The sequence below is a fragment of the Euprymna scolopes genome, chromosome 12 (assembly GCF_053919585.1).
Source record: "Euprymna scolopes isolate OS-2025 chromosome 12, ASM5391958v1, whole genome shotgun sequence".
Classification (NCBI taxonomy): domain Eukaryota; kingdom Metazoa; phylum Mollusca; class Cephalopoda; order Sepiida; family Sepiolidae; genus Euprymna; species Euprymna scolopes.
This window is the reverse complement of record NC_136493.1, coordinates 12,180,177-12,201,148: the sequence shown is the minus strand read 5'-3', so window position 1 is coordinate 12,201,148 and position 20,972 is coordinate 12,180,177. Positions and strand designations below refer to the sequence as shown.

The 20,972-nt window shown below is 34.4% G+C and overlaps 1 protein-coding gene across 1 annotated transcript in view; it reads left to right on the top strand.

Moving 5' to 3' along the window:
* Positions 1-1,350: 1,350 nt before the first annotated feature.
* LOC145291189 (putative sodium-coupled neutral amino acid transporter 11) overlaps positions 1,351-20,972 on the top strand; it is a 252,395-nt gene continuing 232,773 nt past the window's right edge. Inside the window, exon 1 of the mRNA XM_080136768.1 lies at positions 1,351-2,107. Coding sequence (XP_079992894.1) covers positions 2,095-2,107 — 13 coding nt within the window. The 5' untranslated portion in view covers positions 1,351-2,094. The remainder of the gene's footprint in view (positions 2,108-20,972) is intronic.

Sequence of the window (20,972 nt, the reverse complement as noted above, 5' to 3'; positions counted from 1 at the left end):
CGATCTTGGGGGTCAGATTTGAAAGTTAAATTAGAGTATCCGTTAATTACGAACTCATCTAGGGAAATAGTCTGTCCAATGCCAGTTTTACTTAGAAATAATATGTCTGGTTTAGTCTCCTGTAATTGGGTTTCAACCTCTGGAAGGTTAGAATGTAGATCCCTGACGTTCGAGAAGGAGACATGGCAGTGGGGGTCTGCGTTAGAAGTTGGAGATCCGGGTTTAATCGTGTATTTTTTATTGAAACTTTTCATGATGGATTTTTGGGATTTGTGGACTAGGTCGATAGACTTGCTTGGAGCAGGATAGAGAGGGAACATAAGAGAGAAATAGAAATGAAGAAATATATATTTTTTTTTGTAGCACATGAAAAGGTAAAGCCGTAACAATTACCCACTAATTAATATGGCATCGAGAGGCCCCACCAGAACCTACTACATGGTCCAGAATCCATTCAACAAATGGCAATACAGCAGCCCCAGTACTTTGCACCTGCTGATAGGACAGCCTCCTCAGTGGTTAATCCAAGGTTCGGGTCCCTGACTATCAGGCAGATAACGTCAGCCCAGATTCTCACGAGAATGAAACACGGAATATTCTGTGTAGGTTAATTGCCATATATATTTTCATAACTTACTACTAGCAGCCGAATAACGCAACGGTTAGAATCTCCAACTGTCGTTTGGGCAGTTGTGTCTCGATCCTGGCTTGAGATAGTTGCATGTCTAGCCGCACTGATGAGCTGTGAAACAGCGAAACAGTACTGCATGTGGATGACTATATATATATATATATATATATATATATATATATATATATATATATATATATATATATACGCTATAACTTGAGGAATCCTCACAAGGATGAAATGCGGAAAATAAACATATTTTCAAAACTTACTGAATGTGTATGTGCGTGTGTGCGTATGTGTGTGTGTGTGTGTATGTGTGTGTGTGTGTGCTTTTATATATTTGCAGCAAACTGTCGCAAAGTGTATGATTTCAAAATGCCATATGAGAACCTCTATTTATTTGTCTCCCCACAAGGTTACAAAGTCGATTTTAATGCAGGAGGAAAATGCAGCTCCTTAAAAGGGGAACTCTGGATTGGGATAAAAAAAAAAAAAGATTAAAATTGGAGCTATCTAGAGGGATTTCTATTTGCACTGGCCGAGAGCACAGAAAAGATGACGTGCAATAATCAGAACAGATGCTGCACTTTGCTCCTAGCCAAAGGCAAGTCTGCTTCCCGTGCGCAAAACAAATCACGCTGCTGCTTGCTGTCTGTCTCCATCGCTGTCTGTCTGTTTCTCACCCCCTCTCTCTGTTTTCCTTCTCTCTGTCCCCCCTCTCTCTCTCTCTCTTCTCACTCTTCCCCCCTTCTCTCTCCCCTCTCTAATCACAACTCGTGTTATAAGAACATATTTTATTATTTAGACCTTCTTGTCGTTTTACACCATTCATTTCTCCGTCGTTACGGTTTCTGTCATTGTTAACGACAGCCGGAGACGGAGGGCTTTTTCTGCTTTCACTAAACCTATCGCCATTCAGAAAATTAAAAAAAAAGAAAAAGAAAAAAATCCGGTTGGGGCAGTGGCAGCAACACGGTAGACAAAACCGTATGTAGAATTTACTCTGGAGGAAGCGAAAGACAGGAGTCGGTGCGCGTTGTATCGAGAGAGAGAGAGAGAGAGAGAGAGAGAGAGAGAGAGAAAGAGAAAGAGAGAGAGAGATGCGTACCTCCCTCCTTCTCTCCTCTCCCCGTCTCTCTACATCAATAATACCACCTACCGAACCTCTGCGTCCTCATCATCAGTATTATTCTTATTATACGTTATCACGAGCAATTTCTCTCCCACACAATATTATCAATATCGTTATAGGCTCCGTTTTGTTTTGTTAACGCATCGAATGCATTTAATAAACCCCGCGTTTGATTATGCCGAGACAATTGCATTAATAGAATAAAAAGACAAAAAACCTCAAGAGGTTGAAACGAATAGCGCAAACATTAAAGAAGAAGAAGAAAAATAAAATAAAATAAACAGTTTTTACTACCAGGAGTTTTTTGACGCCGCACGCAACAACAAAAATGCATATGACAGGTTAGTCAAATTTTCAATAATAAACAAACAAAAAGAAAAAAAAAAACACACCTAAAATTTTTTTTTTTTAATCAAGGCAAAATTAATGTGATAATAGTCTGCATTAAAAAAATAATTAAATTTTAAAAATATCTAAAATCATAATAAAAAATCTTTCATTTTTTCCGTTTTTTATTTTCGTTTTTTTTTTAATTTTTTGGCACGCATTTGAAATTATTTCTCACCTGCAATATATATATATATATATATATATATATATATATATAGCAATACCTTTTTTATTTCGTTATAATATTGCAATATTGCTTGCTGAATGCTGTGCATACGAATCAAGATAGCGACAAAGCTAATTGCATCCACCCGGTGTTACTCGGGAGTTCTTTTACTTTAATTTTGCTTCACAAGACTTTTTAGCCCACTAAAAGCGTACAAAAGTTATAGACCGTTGATTTAAAACTAATGTTTCATGTGAAATTGATGGTTGAATATGCTTAAATTTGTACTCATTTTTGCATTAACTACTAATTCCTATTAATCACTATTAATCCCTTAACTGTGCATCTAATGGGTACCATTATACTTGGTTCGCTGCACCTAATCATAACAAAGGTCCACACAAAATTTCAGCCAGATCGGCTCAGTGGTTTCCGAGAAAACTGTAACAGGCATGCGGGCAAACTAAGAGAAATGAAAACTGAGGTTAAAAATTAAATTTAATTACCAACAGCATGGTTGGTTCGATCTTTAAATTATTTATTAAACCAAATTATTTAACTATAATTGATTTTTTTTTTTGCGATAATGTTGTTTTAACTCCTATTTATAAAACTACTGTATGTAAAAAGCTTTCAAAACTTTTAATCTATTTAATACGTGAAGATTTACTAAGAATTTTAAAGATAGTTTAAATGACTGTATTCGTAGGTTTAAAAGCTTCCAAATTTGTTTTAAAATTTTCGAAGTGTCAGCAAGTGATTCAATAATTCATTCGTTTTTTTTTTGTTTTTTTTTAATAATAAAAAATATTTTTTCAACTATTAACAAAAGATTAAACTGTCTGCTTTATTTACAAGATAACCGAAATGCATTCTGGTGAACTTAAGTTATCGTAAATATAGGTTCTGATCGAAGTAGACATTTTTTAGACACGGGAAAGTAAAGTCCCTAACGTAAACAGCGACTAAAAAATATCTATTTCGATCAGAACCAATACCTATGGTAACTTCAAATGCTTATCTTATATTGAATTTATGGTTATAGTCAAGATTGTCTGCTCTTTTTTACTTCCGGTTTCTGATGTGCAATGCATTTGGTTGATTAATTAGACATGGTCAGACAAGAAATCCATTCTTAACGTGAGGAAAGCGAGGTGGGGTGGGGGTTACATTATCTGTGGGAAATATAATAATTAATGATAAGGGGCCGTATTTTGTTTGTTATGGCCATTTCTGTCTGCAGAGCAAAATTTGGAGGTAAAAAAAAATTAGACAATTTTTTTTTTTTTTTTTTTTTTTTTACTATAGTCAAATTTAAATTTAACGCAAATAGGTCACAAATGAGTAGGTACACCAACCAACACCTCTTGGCTGATTTCCCAACTGTAAAATAAAATAATTTAAACGTTTTACTAATTTTATTGGCAATTCTGACGCTTAATTCATTGTTTTAAGGGAGGTAACTCTATTTGACTAAGAATTGTAAGAAAAAATTTTTTTTTTTTTCAGCTATGATTTCATTTAAATGTAATAAAGATTTATAACATTAATAACAAAAAAAGTAAAATGCGGCGATATTGTGATTTTTCTTAAAACATTCAAGGAATTGTAAGAAAATAAGTTTTTTTTTTTCAACTACTTAGTAAAATAGAGTTACCTTGCTTAGAACAATAAGTTAAGATTCCGAATTGCCATTTTATTAACCTGGAGATAGTTTCATTTTTTTTTCTTTCCCTAACACTACAGTGTGATTTGATGTGCACATTTTTCAACTTCAACTTCTGAAATGTGCAAATGTTTGTGCAGTTTGTAATTTAAAAGATAGCAAGCATGTGTAGTAGTAGTAGTAGTAGTAGTAGTAGTAATATAATATCTCCCTTCATGCGTTTAGCGGAATTTCCATAGACAGTTTCTTTGCAAGGGATTCCCGTCTGTGAAACTTCTTCCCTATTGGTTACATCATGGTCATCTTTAAGACCAATGTTAACAAATTCTCTTTACAAAAAAAACCCTCCACAATTAATCATCAGTCCATACTATTGATCAATGTTAAGTACTCCCATAATTTCCCTCATCTTTCAGTTAACAATCATTTTCACCTTATTAACCCTTATCGTCGAGTGGCTCTTGGCCTTGATAAGTGGTGGCTTGACTCGATAGTATATAAAAAAGTATCAAATGCAGATACCCAACCAACGATGCATGACAATCAAATATTTTTTTTAACTCGTGTTTTTTTTTTTTGTTTTTTTTTTTTGTTTTTTTTAGGTATTTAACTAAAATTAGCGAAAGGAAGGATATTTCTGCAGTTTAATATCCCCAAGCAAATTTTAAAAGCCATTCATTAAAAGCCAACACGGGAAGGGGGAGGTGAGAGCTTTATTAACTCTTTGATGCACGAGTGTATTCTCCTAAAACAAAAACAATGCATTTACTTGTGGATGTTAAACTGCACTAATGCGAAAGAAAGTTATTGTTGAGAGAAAACATGGCAAGATCATGACGGTCAAGTATATCTTTTGATTAAGAACAGAATGTTGTATCAGATGGCCTTGTGCCTGACTTGTCTAAATGTGTACTCTATCCTGCAGTCCTGCACTGAAAGAGTTTAAAACTGACTTCGTAATCTGGTAGGTGAGGCCGAGGCCCTTTTTAATTCCCTGCAACCTCTTTCCCACTGAAGAGATGTTGTGAGCCTGTCTCTATCGTTATTTTCATGGCAAGTGTTCGACTGAGCTCCAATCTATGCCTCCCCTTGTAAATCTTCCACAAAAACACTCATCTAGCCAAAATTACTATTAATAAATTACATCACTCTAGGTTTAAACCTAAACGTGGATTCCATTAACACAGCTTCTTTCTTAGAACTACCCGTTTGTTGAACACTGTTCCGTTTGCCTTCTTTCCAACTGACTACAATATTGTCGTCTTCAAGTCCAACGTAAACAAGTTCTTGTTGAACTGTCCACGTGAATAATCTGATTATACCAAATTTTCACCACAAACGATTATTACAACCCTTATCCTCAAATGGCCTCCGGGCATTGATTTGTGGTAACCTCTTTGTAAAAAATGTATATTTCATATTTTAAATAATGTGAAGTGTAATCTCTCTCTCTCTCTCTCTCTCTCTCTCTCTCTCTCTCTCTCTCTCTCTCTCTCTCTCTATATATATATATATATATATATATATATATATATATATATATATATATATATATATATATATATATATACTAGCATTTCAGCCCGGTGTTTGGATGTGTCTATTGAACAAAAAAAAGCAACAAAAAAATAAGTGGTAGTAGGAAGGCAGGCTCGAACCCGTACCGAAAAGGAGGAAAAGAACGGGGTAAAAACCTGACGTCTATGTTGTTACGACCACCGCCAAACCGGAAGCGACATTTTTCTTTTAAATTAAGGCTAGACAATCTAAAGGAGATAAGTTTCAAAAATATCGGCGAAAAAAGTGACCCCGCCCCCTGTAGAAAAGTGCCTAGTTGAAGGTGAAGATATTAATGTTTTTAGCCAATTTTTCGATATTTGTCGTATGAAAGGTGGATCTTTAAAACGATACTGATCTTGGTAAAATCCGTCGCCTCTGTTGAAAGTTTTAGGCAGACATGCAAACATACATATATACATACATACATACATTTATATATTGGTAACTAAAAATTTTCGACCCAAACCAATGAAAAAGCTTGCCCTATCTCTGAATACCCTTTATGTAAAATTTCAAATGTTTAGACCAGAAATTGTCTGAGTAATGTTGAAGAGACCGCAGAGGTCAATTTTTTTAAAACTTTGACCCCTTTTTTGACCCCATAACATTTATTGTTTTGGGCTCAAATCAAGTTATTAAGTTAGACCATATCCAAGGAACCTATGTCTAAAATTTCAAGTGTTTAGCAGACCACAAATTGTCGGAGGAGTTTGGTAGAGTTCTCAAAGGTCAAATCGTTGAACTTTGACCCTTTGATCGCCAAATTTCTGGCCAAAAATCGATCACATCGATTTTCCCAAATCTCAGTACCCTGTATATCAAATTTCGAGTTTGTAGACTAAAAATTGATAGAGTTATTGCGTAGGGAAATGTACACAGACACACACACACACACACACAGATACTTTCACTTATATATATATATATATATATATATATATATATATATATATATATATATATATATATATATATATATAATTTCGTTTTGAAGCCGATCCTTCGGATGACAAATATCGAAAAGTTAGCTAAAAAGATTAATTCCTTGACCCTAAACTGAACACTTTTCTACAAGGAGGGGTCGCTTTTTTCTCCGATATTGTCGTAAGTCATCCCCTCTTTTCGATTGACTAACCTTAATTTAAAATTTCACCACTTCCGGTTTGGCGATGGGCGCAACGCGCAACGGCAAACACATCAGCCATTTTTTTTTTTTTTTTTCACGTTCTTTTCCTCCTTCGCGATACGAGTTCGAGCCTGCCTGCCTGCCTACTACCACATTTTTTTATGGGCTCAACACACACCTCCAACACCCAGGCAACGCCGGGCACCCAGACTAGTCGATAATATAAATCTTACCTGTCTGTTTTAATGTATGTATGTATGCGTGTGTGTGTGTGTGTGCGTGTGTGTGTGTGTCTCGCAAAAACTTTCGACAGAGGCGACGGATCCTGAAAAGATCGTTTAAAATAAACCTGAAACATATTTTCGTTTTTTTTTCTTCCACTTTTGAACAAACACACAAGTTTTTTTTAAAGGTAATTTCTTCCGTATACAAGAGTTGGCTCCAGGTTCAAACAAAACCCGGGTGTTTATTAAGATAGTCGATAGATTTTTTCACCACTTATCAAGGTCCGGAAGCCACTCAGGGATAAGGGTTGTTGCAAGTACAGTACGTTAGTGTGGAGATTTAATGAAGTGTCTACTTAAGGGGGCGGTTCATCAGGAATGTGTTTACGTTGGACTTGAAGACATCCAGGTTGTAGCCAGGTGGGAAGCAGGCAGACGGAACAGAGATCAATTTTTTTTTTTAATATGTGTGTTTAAGCAAAAACAACAGCAGTTACTTAATTATCATGTCGCAAATATTAATATATGAAAAAATTACGAAAATTCATCAAGTAGAACTGCTATTGTGTTTTTAATAATAATAATAAAAAAAGAAGCCTATTAAAGGGAGATAAGTATGTCCCCTCCATTTGCAATCTTCAAAGTTTTCACATCTAGGGAAAATCCAAACGTAAAAATTGCGGTATTATTTTTAGTTTACTGACCCCTCGGCATTCATCTTTGAATGTCGACATTTTTAAGGTTTTCGGGTATGCTGAGAACGAATATCGCATTTATTTTTTGCGCAAACAAGTAGTTACTTTTATCTTTAAATAATTTTCTACACGATGATTTTTCGTAATTTTTGTATATATTACTATTTTCGACACGACAATTAAGTATTGTTGTTTGTTTTTTTGTTTTTTAAACGACACATTTTTTAAAATCGATCTGTCGACTATTATCTTAACAAGCATCGTTTTCACGTTGCGTAAAAATTGAAATAAATATTGTACAAAAAAAAATGAGGTGAAGTCGCGTATTGGTGATCTCGCTTCATTAAATACGACTGTGTCAGACTGCAGCTGAAATATAAATCAATTGGTGAGAGCTAACGCGATGAATGATGACATTTTTTTCTTTCGAAAAAAATTTAAAAAGAAAAAAGACAGAAAAAAAATGCAGATAAAAACATAAAGAAAAAAAAACAAGGAAAAAAGCAAAAAGAATTAAAAACAAAAAAAGACATCGTTTTTCGTTGTGTATTTCACATTTATTCGTCTTTGAAAAACAATTCTTCAGAATGTTTATTCACGGCAACAAGTAGCAAACATAAGCAACACACAAAACCGAAATACAGCGTGAAAGTGGCAGTATCCGTGGTGACATGAATATAGTTGTTTGCAATTAATTCAATTTTAACCCCAAGTAATATTTTGCTCATGTGAAACTGAAAGTAAAAATAATTAACGGAAATAAATTTTTTTATTGTTATTGTTTTTTTTTTTTTTTTTTTTTTGAAACGTAGTTTTGTTTTAGTTTCGTTCTTACTTTGGGGTAAAAAAAATCGGTATTGATAAATTATGAGACTGTGCGTGTGTGTTTACATGTGTGTGTGTGTGTGTGTTTACGTGTGTGTGTGTGTGTGTTTCTGGCCTTTCAAGTGACTTTTTCATATTACTATTTTTAATTTATTGCAATCGATTAGGCGCACGTATTTGAGGGGGAGTTACCGGGTAACTCCCCCTCAATTTTTTTTTTTTTTTTTTACGTCTTTTTAACATTTTTTTTTTTTTTTACGTCTTTTTAACATTTCTTTTTTTTTTCGACGGATTATTATCAAATAATCACTAATTTACCAGAGTATTAAAAAAAAATGCCAAAAAATATTTAACATTTTAAGGGGTGTTTCAATGTTTCATTACAACAAATCGAACCCCCGTTTTAAAAGCATCGAATTTTGGGCTTAATTTCGCGAATTTAGCCTTTTAAAAGCCTTTTTGACACGACCAAACTGCTAGAAAAAGCTAAATTCGCGAAATTTGTCCGAAATAAGTCGATGCTTTCCAAAATATGGTATCAGTTTACTAGAACGTTGTATTGGAAACGGAGCACCCATTAAAAATGTTAAATATTAAATGGTGGGAGGGTTGATGATCTGGTCCGATAATAATCTGCTGAAAAAAAAATGTAAAAAAGACGAAAATAAAAAAATACCGAGGGGGGGGGGTACCGCTTCCATACTTGCGCCATCGATTATTCATTGAAATTAAAAATTCCATAGTGTAAAGCACCAAAAATATTTTAAAATCTTATTTTAAAAATATGTATAATTACAAATTTAACTCCCCCCCCCCCATAATGCATGTCAGTTTCTTAGTCAAAAAAGTAATCCATTTTTATCTTTTTATTGATAGTTGAAATAAAAAGGGGGGAAAATGGATGGCACTTGTGCATTTCAGATTTTTAGGGCAATTTTTGTTTTTATTTTTGAATACTTCTACTCGGAACAGGGGGCGACAACTCAAGTCCAATGTTTTCGAAAAAAAAAAAAAAAAGTCACACACATTCCAACAACGGCTGTTTCAAACTTTTGGTGATTATTTTGTTTGTTTTATTCCAACTGTTTAATTTTTGTCAAAAAAAAAAAAATTGTTTTTAAGTCTTTCAAATTCTTCTAATGATAAGATGCGTTCATTTCAGAATTTTGTTTTCTTAGAGTGACTGTTCATTAAAAAAAGTTCGCTTGAAAAAGTCATGGTACTTATTCAGATTGGCACTTCTGGCGGCAATTAAAAATAAAGAAATTACAGAAAAGTTTCTATAATATACGTACTCGTTAGAACGAAAATATCATATTCCAAAAATCACGTAAATCGATCACATAGTTTTATTCAAAACTAAGAAAATCAAAATTTACGATTTTTAGCGATTTTACTACTACGGCATTGAACATAAGGCTTATTTTTCACCTCGACACGTCGGTTTGAGTTGTCCTCCTTCTTTATTTTATCGGATTTAATCATGGCAAACGAAAACACTACGGCTTGCTTAGTTGTAAAATTTGATTTGTTTGAATAAAATGGGTATGTTTTACTGTCCACAGTTCTTTGAAAAAGTGGTAAAAAAAACAAAAAAAAACAAAAACAAATATATAACAAATGAATGTTCCCAAAGGCAAGATAAATTACTTTCCTACCCAATTGGGTAGGGTTTTAGTGTTTTTACTAAAATGTAAAATGTTTAATCGCCTTGAAAAACAAGCAACCACAAGAAAAAATGGCCATAATGTATTTGTTACGCAGCCATTTTTTCTTGTGATCGTGGACCTTTTGAACTTGCTTGTTTTTCGAGCCAAATACACATTTTACATAAAGTAAAAACACTAAAAACCTACCCAGTTATGTAGAAGAGTAACTTATCTTGCCTTTGATGACATTTATTTATTATATATTTCATTTTTTTTACCACTTTAAGTAGTTTTTCTGGGGGTGGGGGTATGTTTTACTGTCCACAGTTCTTCAAGACTATGGACAGTAAGACATACCCCCCCCCCCAAAAAAAAGAACTTACTTAATCAAATTACGCTATTTATGGAATATTTCATTTTAACTCCATGATCGGTACGTACACCATACAGAGTTTTCTGTATTTTTACATTTCATTGCCACCATAAGTGTCAATTTGAATAAGCAACAAAGTCATTCGTTTTCATATAAAATGACCATTTTTATTAATTTCAGAAAAAATACAAAGAATGCCTGTTGTAATTTATTTCAGAATTTTAATTATTTTATACCCCCATATTTTAATTTAATAAATGTTCAGATAATTAATACTTTATTTTGTGTTATTGTATTAATTTACTGTGTTCTATTAATACGTTAGCGAAACTTTAACATTTTCGGAGAAATTCTTTCAAAGATTTGAACCTCTCGAATTATCTCCCTTTGTTCCAAACGGAAGTCTTCAAAAAAAAAAAAAATTAAATTAAAACAACAAAATTTTTGGTATTATTATATAAACACCGTGACAGCGTTAGGGTTAGGGTTAGGGTTAATTCGCTGTCACGGTGTTTGTATAATAATACCAAATTTTTTTTAAATTGCCATCAAAACCTGAAATGCACAAGTGCCGAATGAATTACTTCGTGTTCCTCGAAAGGCACTCGGAAGCATTTAAATTGTCGAATAGAAATTTATTTCATGTTTTAAAATTTAATTTCATCAAAAGATTGAAAGATTGGAAAACAATTATTTTACTGCAATCAACAGGGAAGAGGTAATTACAGGAATGGTCCTAAATCAGTGTTTCTCAACCTTTGATGACCTGGAGCCCCCTTACAGAGATTCTCCGCGTCCTTTTAGGCAAAAACAATATTACTTAATTATAATGTCGAAAACAGTAATATATCCCAAAATTACGAAAATTAATCGAGTAAAACAACTGATATTGTGTTTTTATTTAAAAAAAAAAAAGTCTATCACTATCGCCTAAACATGTTATCCTTCATTAATCTAAAATATGCTTTCTAAGTTATGTACTTTGTTTCTGCAATCTTCACGGTCTACTCTAAAACATCTACAAAAAAATGCAGTTTTTCCTAATTTTCCATAAAAATTACTTTTAACTATAAATAACTCAATGAATTTTCGTAATTTTTGGATATATTACTATTTTCGACATGACAATTCAGTAAATAAATAAATTGTCAACCACCTCAACAAAAACAACCTACTCAGCAACAGATCAAAGTGTAGTATCTTTCTTCAGATGCTGCACTTCAATTTCTTGTTCTCTCTCGGTGGAGGAGAAATCTTTCACGACTGAGACAATTTTTAATTTTTGTTCCTTTTCTCCACATTAAAAAACGACCCTGGTGTCTAACTCTGTCCCGTGGAGAGGCATTGTAAATAGGAACAATTAATATGGTTTACGCCTGGCGAGATCTGCAGCTGATGTACTGACTGTAATTTCACATAGAATCAGTGATTTTATTGACAGGTTTCCTCTCAAGAGCAGTAGCTCTTGACATGTGTCAAAGGCATTTGATAGGGTTTGACATAAAGGTCTACTTCACAAGATTTCCAGCTATGGAATATCTGAAGATGATTTCTCAACCATCAAACCTTTTCTCTCAAATAGGTTTATACAAGTAGTTGTCGATGGGCAAAAGTCCAAAGCAGCCCTCAAGGATACATCCTGGGTCCAACTCTCTTCCTTGTAATCAATGATCTACCAAATCACATTTTAAGTTCATTCGTCAACATGTATCACCACAGCCACCGAGAGTAAGAAGAAGGCCTGTTAACTAAAAAATGTCTGCAGGCAATGTAGGTAAGATTTGTCAGACTGTCAGTACTATATGAGGGCCATTTGAAAAAGAGCAATAAAACATTTTTAAAAAGAAAAAGGGAACAAAGTTTGATTAATACTTAAACTGAACTTTATTCAATATAAAATATAAATATTATCTATGTAAAATTAAGTAATTTTAAAGCAAGATACAATTTAATACTGATAAAACTGAAACAAATATTTTTTGGCCTTCGGAACAAGAGCACAATGTAGTATCTGTTTTGATGCTACACTTTACCTTTTCTGTCCTTGGTCAGTGGAGGAGAAATCTTTCATGACTGAGATTATTTTTGTTCCTATCCAGAATGCCCCCTTATTGGGAAGCTGGATTTCCCCCACAAGATTATATGTTGAAATATTTAAATACAGAAATTATATTTAAAGTTTTGGTTTTCTGTTCTTCTATGTCCATTTTTTCCCCATGTTTTTCATCAAAATGTGTAGCGTATTAGTTGTCTCACAGGTCATCATCAGTGATTGCTCACTGGCAGTAACCTGTGGTATTCCCTGGAGACCAAGTGACAACAAGTCTCCCCAGATTTCCAGTGTTCTCCGCCTTTTGACCACTTGTGCAGATGATTGCATGTTATCGCAACAGCTGTTGTTACTGATTTCTCGTTGGCATCGGCCATTGGTGTTTCCTGGGGTTTGGGTAACAAAATGTTTCCCCAAGGTACCACATTTGTACTGCACACTTCCATTGGAGATTTGGTCAGTACTCTCTCACCTCGGTCTTTCCATCCTCCTTGACCCTTCACAACTAGTTGGTGTGGTACTAGTCGATGTCATCTACACCAGTTTTTTATTATTATTATTATTATTATTATGATAATAATAAGGGTGCTTGTGCAGTGTACACATGTGTATTTTAAATATTTTCAAGTTAAATTAAATTTTGGGGTTGTATTACTGTACACATATATTCGAAAAAGTTGTCAAAAAACAAATATATAACAAATAGATGTTATCAAAGGCAAGATAAGTTACTTTTCTACCTAACTGGATATGTTTTTAGGGTTTTGTATTATACACATAGATTCGAAAAAGTGGTCAAAAAACAAATATATACCAAATAAATGTTATAAAAGGAAAGATAAGTTACTCTTTTGCCTATCTGGAAAGGTTTTTAGTGGTTTTACTCACTTTAAAACGTGTAATCACTTCGAAAATCATACAAAGTTTATCGATATATTTTAAAAAGAAAAATGTCAGCATGTTTGGTAGAAAAGTAACTTATCTTGCCTTTGATAACATTTATTTGTTATATATTTGTTTTTTGACAACTTTTTCGAATCTATGTGTATAGTAATACAAACCCGTTATGTAAATTATTTACAGTTAAAATTTTAAAACAAAAAATTGAAGTTTCAAATATATTTCAAATAAATAAATTACGCCTGGTGCTAAAATATTGATAATTCACCGATCGTGAAAAATGCTAACTTTAAAATATTTGGAAATACTCAGTGAAAAGTTTTATTTATTATTAAAAGAACGGACTGAAAAATATATAAAAATTGTTTGTTTTGCAGTAAAAAAAAAAAATAAATAAAATGAAATATTCGACTTTCTCCGATAAAAAATAAAAGTTCAAACACAAATTCACTTACAATATTTTGATTAAAATTATCCCAAATGTGCAATTATAATAATTATTATCTGAATGGAGAATTGTTCTTTCTCTTTAGAACATACATGGACAACCGGTAACACATATTAGTAGCCATATTTTTTTATGTCTGTTAGCATGACCACGTGGTTGATTACCGGAAGCTGTCTATACCTACAACTTAATTAGGAAGTGACGTTACGCTGTCATATGCATCAGCCTTTTTTCTCGGTAGCCACGACACAGCTCCACTTCCTCAAAAAGAACTTACCTGTTCTCCAAACGGCATGCTTTTGTTCACGTTCACATACATACACTCACATTCACGTGTATACACACACACGCTAACGTACACACATGTACGCACACATATATGCACATGTACAACGTCACTTCCCTTTCAAAGGAAATCCACACATGTGTAAAAGACCACCGGAAACAACTATAAAGGCAAGAGCAATAAGCTGCTTCCTCCTTTTCAAGTCGGCTTCCGAGCTGAGAGGTTCGACGAACCATTCGCCACTGTTAGCATGACCACGTGGTTGAATACCGGAAGCTGTCTATACCTACAACTTAACCAGGAAGTGACATTACGCTGTCATATGCATCGCCTTCTTTCTCGGTAGCCACGCATGTATGCAGATAACACTACAATCTATGTCAACACTTCAAAGGCCAACAATGACCAAGATCTCTCTGAGTTTCTCCTCTCAGATCTTGAGCACGTGATGCAATGGGGTAAAAATGGACGCATCAAAACCAAGCTTTTATCTTTTCACTATTAATAATTTTTTTTTTTTTTTTACAAGTCACCACTTATCAAGGCCCGGAAGCCACTCAGGAATAAGGGTTATTGCGTGTACAGTAATCAATGGGATAATATCGTAGTAATCGTTAGTATTGGAGATTTGATGAAGTGTCTTACTTAAGGGGGCGGTTCATCAGGAATTTGTTTATGTTAGACTTGAAGACATCCAGGTTGTAGTCAGGTGGGAAACAGGCAAACAGAAGAGAGTTCCACAGGCGTGCACTTCTAAGAAAGAAGCTTTGTTCATGGAATCTACGTTTTGATTTAGGCACAGATAAAGAGTGGGGAAAATTTTTGACAGTGGTTTCAGCTAGACGGGTGTTTATCGTGAAAGATTGGTGAGGGGGGACCAGAGATTGGAGCTCAGATGAGCACTTGCCATGGAAGTAACGATAAAACAAGGACAGGCTCGCAACGTCTCTTCTGTGGGAGAGAGGTTGCAGGGAAGAGAAAATGCTATAATCCTCACTTAGCCCCAACTGATATGAATTGTTCTTCACTAAAAGAGGCTCTCTGTTTTGACCAACTTCTCGGTTTGACCTTTACTCCTGACCTGAAATGTAAGACTTATATCGAATCTGTTACCAAGGTCGCCAGAGAAATGGTTGCATCATTTTACTGCTCCAGAAGGTATCTAACGCCCGGCGCAATCCTCTACCTGTATAAAACCCAGGTACATCGTAAAATGGAGTACAGTTGGCATATCTGGGTGGCAGCTACTCAGAGCACTCTATGCTGCCTTGACAAAGTTCAAGATCGGCTTCGAAACCTAGTAGGTGATACCCTTTTCTCTTCCCTGCAACCTCTTTCCCGTAGAAGAGATATTGTGAGCTTGTTTCTACTCTATCGTTATTTTCATTGCAAGTGCTCGTCTGAGGCAGTGAAATGGCACAAAATAATCTCAGGGCCCAAGGGTTCATACCATGTAAACGGTAAATTTGCGACGGGTTTGATTATAAGATTCGTATTCAGCGACCTCGAATACCTCTTAAAAACCCAAATTAGAGTGGTCAGAGTTCTGCCGTAGCGTCGGGTAACATTTACTAAAATATTCCTTTCAGAGTTATGTCCCCTGCGTTTAGACTCCTACTGTTTACTTTATGATATCTAAGAAAAATGCGATTTTACCCAATTTTCCATAAAAATGACTTTTAACTAGAAATAACTTCCTACTCGTTTGGATATGTTACTGTTTTCGCCATGACAGTTTAGGATCAATTTGCACTGGTTGGCCAACCTGCAAAGTGTGTTTATTCCGAAAGCCATTCTTTCGGAATAAACACCCCCAACCTCCCTATGTTAAGAATGGCTTTCGGAATAAACACCCTTTGCAGGTTGGAAAACCAGTGCACATTGACCATCTTCGGATGGTTCCCCAGTGCACTTTCACTTATGACGATGAACAAAAATAAAGAAAAACCGGCAAATGTGTAGTTTAGCGGCGTAAATTATTTGAAAGACAAAAAGTTATAAAAACTATTTTTATATAAAACGCATTATTAGACCCAGAGGCTGAAATAAAACCAGAAAAAAAAATTCGTTTTTATTATTTTTCATAAATTTTATTAGACTAAATTTACGTCAATCGGGGCCGTCAAAATTTAGCCTTTCTAAGGTTTGACAAATTGTCTTTTTAACGCCAAATTTGACCTTTTTATGCTCTTAGCCATTTTGTAATGAAAGAGCGTTAAAAAATGCCAAATTTGGCCTTAAAAAGACTAATCTGGCAAAAAGGCCAAATTTTAAAAACAATATGGCGGCCTCAATTGTCGTTACATTTAGTCTAATGAAAATGTTGAAGAAGTAATAAAAATGCAATTTTTCGAGTTTTATTTCAACCTTAGGGTCTAATAATGTGTTTTATATAAAAATAAATAGGGTGCTTTTTTTTTTTTTTTTTACATAGGCATCACCAAATTATCAAGGCCAAGAGGCCACTCAAGGATAAGGGTTAAAGAGTGTACAGTAGAAATTGGACAATATAGTAATCATTAGTAATGAAAATTTGGTAAATTTGATAACTTATATGGAACGGCTCATCAAGAACTTATTTACTTTAGACTTGAAGACAACCATATTGTAGTCAGCCGGAAAGCAGGAAAACAGAAGACAATTCCACAGGCGTGCAGTTCTAAGAAAGAAGCTTTGTTCATGGAATCTACGTTTAGGTTTAGGCACAGATAAAGAGTGGGGGGAATTTTTGATAGTGTTTACAGCTAGACGAGTGTTTCTTGTGAAAGTTAGGCGAGGGGGGACTGAAGCTCAGTCGAACACTTTCCATGAAAATAACGATACATCAGAGACAAACTCGCAACATCTCTTCTGTGAGATAGAGGTTGGAGGGAAGAGAAAAGGACATCTATGAGGCTACGAAATCTATTTTGAACTCTATCAAGGCAGGACAAGTCCTTTCTAGCAGCTCCTGCCCATTTTTCCAGCGGCCTTGGCAACAGATTTGATGTATGTGTTCCATTTAAGATCAGGAGTAATGGTCAAGCCCAGAAGCATGTCAAAACTTGAGGCCTCCTGAAGACGAGAGCTATTCATTTCAATTGACGCCAGATGTGGATCAGAATGTTAATGATGTAAAGAGAGAAGCTTGGTTTTAGATGCATTAAAAGTAACCCGCCACTCCTTTTCCCATTGTACTACGTGCTCAAGATCAGAGGAGAGAGAATTGGAGAGAACTTGGTCGTTTACTGTCTTAGATGTGCTACCATAAATGGTAGTGTCGTCAGCATAAATGTCTACAAATGATGTAAGGATGTGATTTGGAAGATCATTAATGTAGATCAGGAAAAGAGCTAGTGCACTTACTGATCCGCGCTATTTTTTAAATCGTATTTCCAAGTTTAATTAAAGTTTTATGTTTTTATTCAATTGTAAGGTTAAAGTATAGAATAGTTACAAAACACCCTCCCCTCCCCATGTTAAGAATGGCTTTTTAAATAATAACGTTGTTATTTCAGCACGGATCAATAAGTGCACTGCACTAGTACCATAAATAGGTTTTACAATTTTTTGTCTGTCAAATAATTTACGCTGCTAAACTAGACATTAAATAATTGAAAACACTTTTTTTTCTTCTTTTTTTTTTTTAATAAAAAATAATTGGTATTTTTTTTAGTTTACCCACCCCTCGGCATTCGCCTCTAATTTGTCGACTTTATAGGTTTTCGGGTATACTGAGAACGAATATCGCATTTATTTTTTGCGCAAACGCGCAGTTATCCATATTTGAAGACATTCAGTATCCAACGTGATCACTATTGTCTTTGCTGGCGGCCATCTTGTTTCCCATTTAGGAAAAAAACGCCAAAAAACAGCCAAACGGAGCCAAAAGAGCCAAAACATGGCCCCCAAAACATTTTTCGGCTTCAATGCCGAAATGAACCCACACCCCCACCCTTCCGGATATTTTTCCGCTTCCCGATATAAAAACACACATTAATTTTTTCACTTTCTTAATTATATTCATTTTTTTTCACTTTCTTACTAAAATGCGCGTACGCGCGTAGTCACTTGACGTTTCATAAGGTGCATGAATACATGGCGGACATTTTAAATGACAAGAAATATTTTTCATAAAATAAAGTTTTCACCTCATTTAAGAGTAAAAATATTGCTGTCAGTAAGTTTTCACGGGCTGTTTCCAAAAGCATATTTAATGTTTTTCGTTCTTATTGTGGGGAGAGGGGGTATTCAAATATAGAACTTGTGGATGGGTGCGAGGGCGGGTGTGTTGTGGCGGCTGCCACAACACACTCGCCCTTGCGCCCCCTCGCCCCTCCATGGAAAACGGTTAATTAAACTGCAGAAGCACCTGTTAAAGTACACAAGTTCTATATTTGAATACCCCTCCCCCCAAAAAAGAACGAAAAACATCAAATATGCTTGTGTACCTATTTACAATGCCTCCCCACGGGACAGAGTTAGACACCAGGGTCGTTTTTTAACGTGGAGAAAAGGTACAAAAATAAAAATTGTCTCAGTCGTGAAGGATTTCTCCTCCACCGAAAGAGAACAAGAAATAGAAGTGCAGCATCTGAAGAACAGATACTACACTTTGATCTTGATCAAAAGGCAAACCATAAATTTGCGACGGATTATTTGTGGCCTGCAACATCGATTACCCCTTAAAAAAAACAAATTAGTGGTCGTGGTCGGTGTTCTGTTGTAGCGAAAGATAATATTTACCTTTTAATTTATTTTAATAAATATTACTCTACTGTTTTTAATTTGTGGTCTTTTCTTTACGTTCTTTCCTTTCGCTCAAGATTTCTTGGAATTTACTACATCCCCCCCCCCCTCCAATAAACCTTATTTTCGTTTGCGCCAACGCCGGTGGTGGGGAGGGGGGGTTCCAGTTATATGTGACATATTTAGCTTCTTTTGACGATTTTTCGATATTGAAAAACAAGATGGCCGCCATTAAAAATGATAAGGATTACGTTGGATACTGAATGTCTTCAAATATGAATAACTGTGTGTTTGCGCAAAAAATAAATGCGATATTCGTTCTCAGTGTATCCGAAAACCTTTAAAAGTTGACAAATTAGAGGTGAATGCTGAGGGGTCGGTAAACTAAAAATTTACCAAATAATCATTAAAATAAAACAGTCGTATTCTCGGCGAGTAGTTTTCTTTTATTAAAGAAAAGAAAATTTCACTGTTTTTTTTTTTTTTTTTTTTTCGATAAAAGAAAAAGACAGCGACGTCATAGAAATGAAAACTCGGTTTGACAAACCATCTTCATATCGTGACAAGTAGATACGTACGTTAGGGCTTGAATTAAATTTTTTGAGGAGTTGTAAGCTTGGAAAGACGGGGTGGAATTATTCAATATTTTCACGAAATTTCTGACACACCTAGTACACGATAAAGGTTTTTGTTTATCGCCACAAGTGCTAATCTGGACTTGCACCAATTTTCCTATTAATTAAAAAATTATGTCGAATGATGAACTCGAAAATTGCTTAATAAAAAAATTCTAACTATAATCCCCTTTTCGGTACTTCTACACTTTATCGCCGAAACTGGAGACGCCATTTTATTTCGCGCATTTGCTGTTAAATCCAAGGGAGAAATCAGTATTTTAAACTATGGCCGAAGCAAGCATGAAATAATTAACAAAAAAATTAAACTGGGATACGATTGCTTCCGAAAGAATAAATTAACCTAAAATTAAATGAAAAACTTTCCCGTTTTCATTAATTAAATGGAAACATTTCCAATTATGTTCTCTTTCACTTTATTTACGGTTTTTTTTTTGTTTTTTTTTTTTTCATAGTTATTTCCGGAAGTTTATCTAGTTGAAATTTTTTGTTATTTATTTCTAACTTCGGCCAAAATTTAAAATACTGATTTCTCCTTCTGATTCTAATCGACAGGTGCTCGAAATAAAATGGTGTCTCCAGTTTCGGCGATAAAGGGTTGAAGCACCGACTTTTCTGTTCTTTTTTTAGATAAAACCATAAGTAAAATGGGACCGTGCACTGTGCACACACGCATTTTTTGTTTAACGAATGCTCCCTGCAACGCGCTGCGTTCAACATTGTAGTCGGTGCTTATTTCGCAATGGGGGGGGGGTGCTTACTTATGTTCGTCAGCCAACAACTTTTTTAAAACTATGCATTCATATTAGTTTTTTTGTTTTTTTTAAGTTTTTTTTTTTATCAAATCTTTTCTTTAAATAGAATTTTTGGGAGTTAAATTTAATAATTACGTTAATTTTTTGGTCATCAAATTAATTATACATTATAACTTATTTTGAACTAAGTAATGGATACGCGCGCAGTGCATAAACTGTACACGTGCACGCGGCGTGCAGCGTGCACTTGTGCAGTTTATGGATCGTGCTGAAATAATGACGTTATTATTTAGAAAGCCGTTTAACATACGGCTTGCGATGGGGGGGGTCTTTTAAACTCTCTACTATCACTCAGCAATTTAATGAACAAAATATATCGTAAAATTGGAATTTAACTTGAAAATCCTATCTAAAAAAATAGCATCGTTTGTAAACTACTCAATTAAATGAGAATTTGCTAATTAAAAAAAAATAAAATAAAATTGAAGACAGATTTAAATAATTTTCTATTTGACAATTTAAACACTTCCGAATTTTAATTTTTAAAGTTCAAAGGGTCAGGAAGTAATTCATTCTTTATTTTATTTTATTTTATTTATTTTTTTTTCAATTATTAACAAATGATTAAAACTGACTTCAAAGAAACCGAAATGTATTCTGGTGGATTTAATTTCGTAAGTGGATTTTTTTTTTTTTTTTAAATATGATTTTTTAAAAAGTTCGTTTTAGT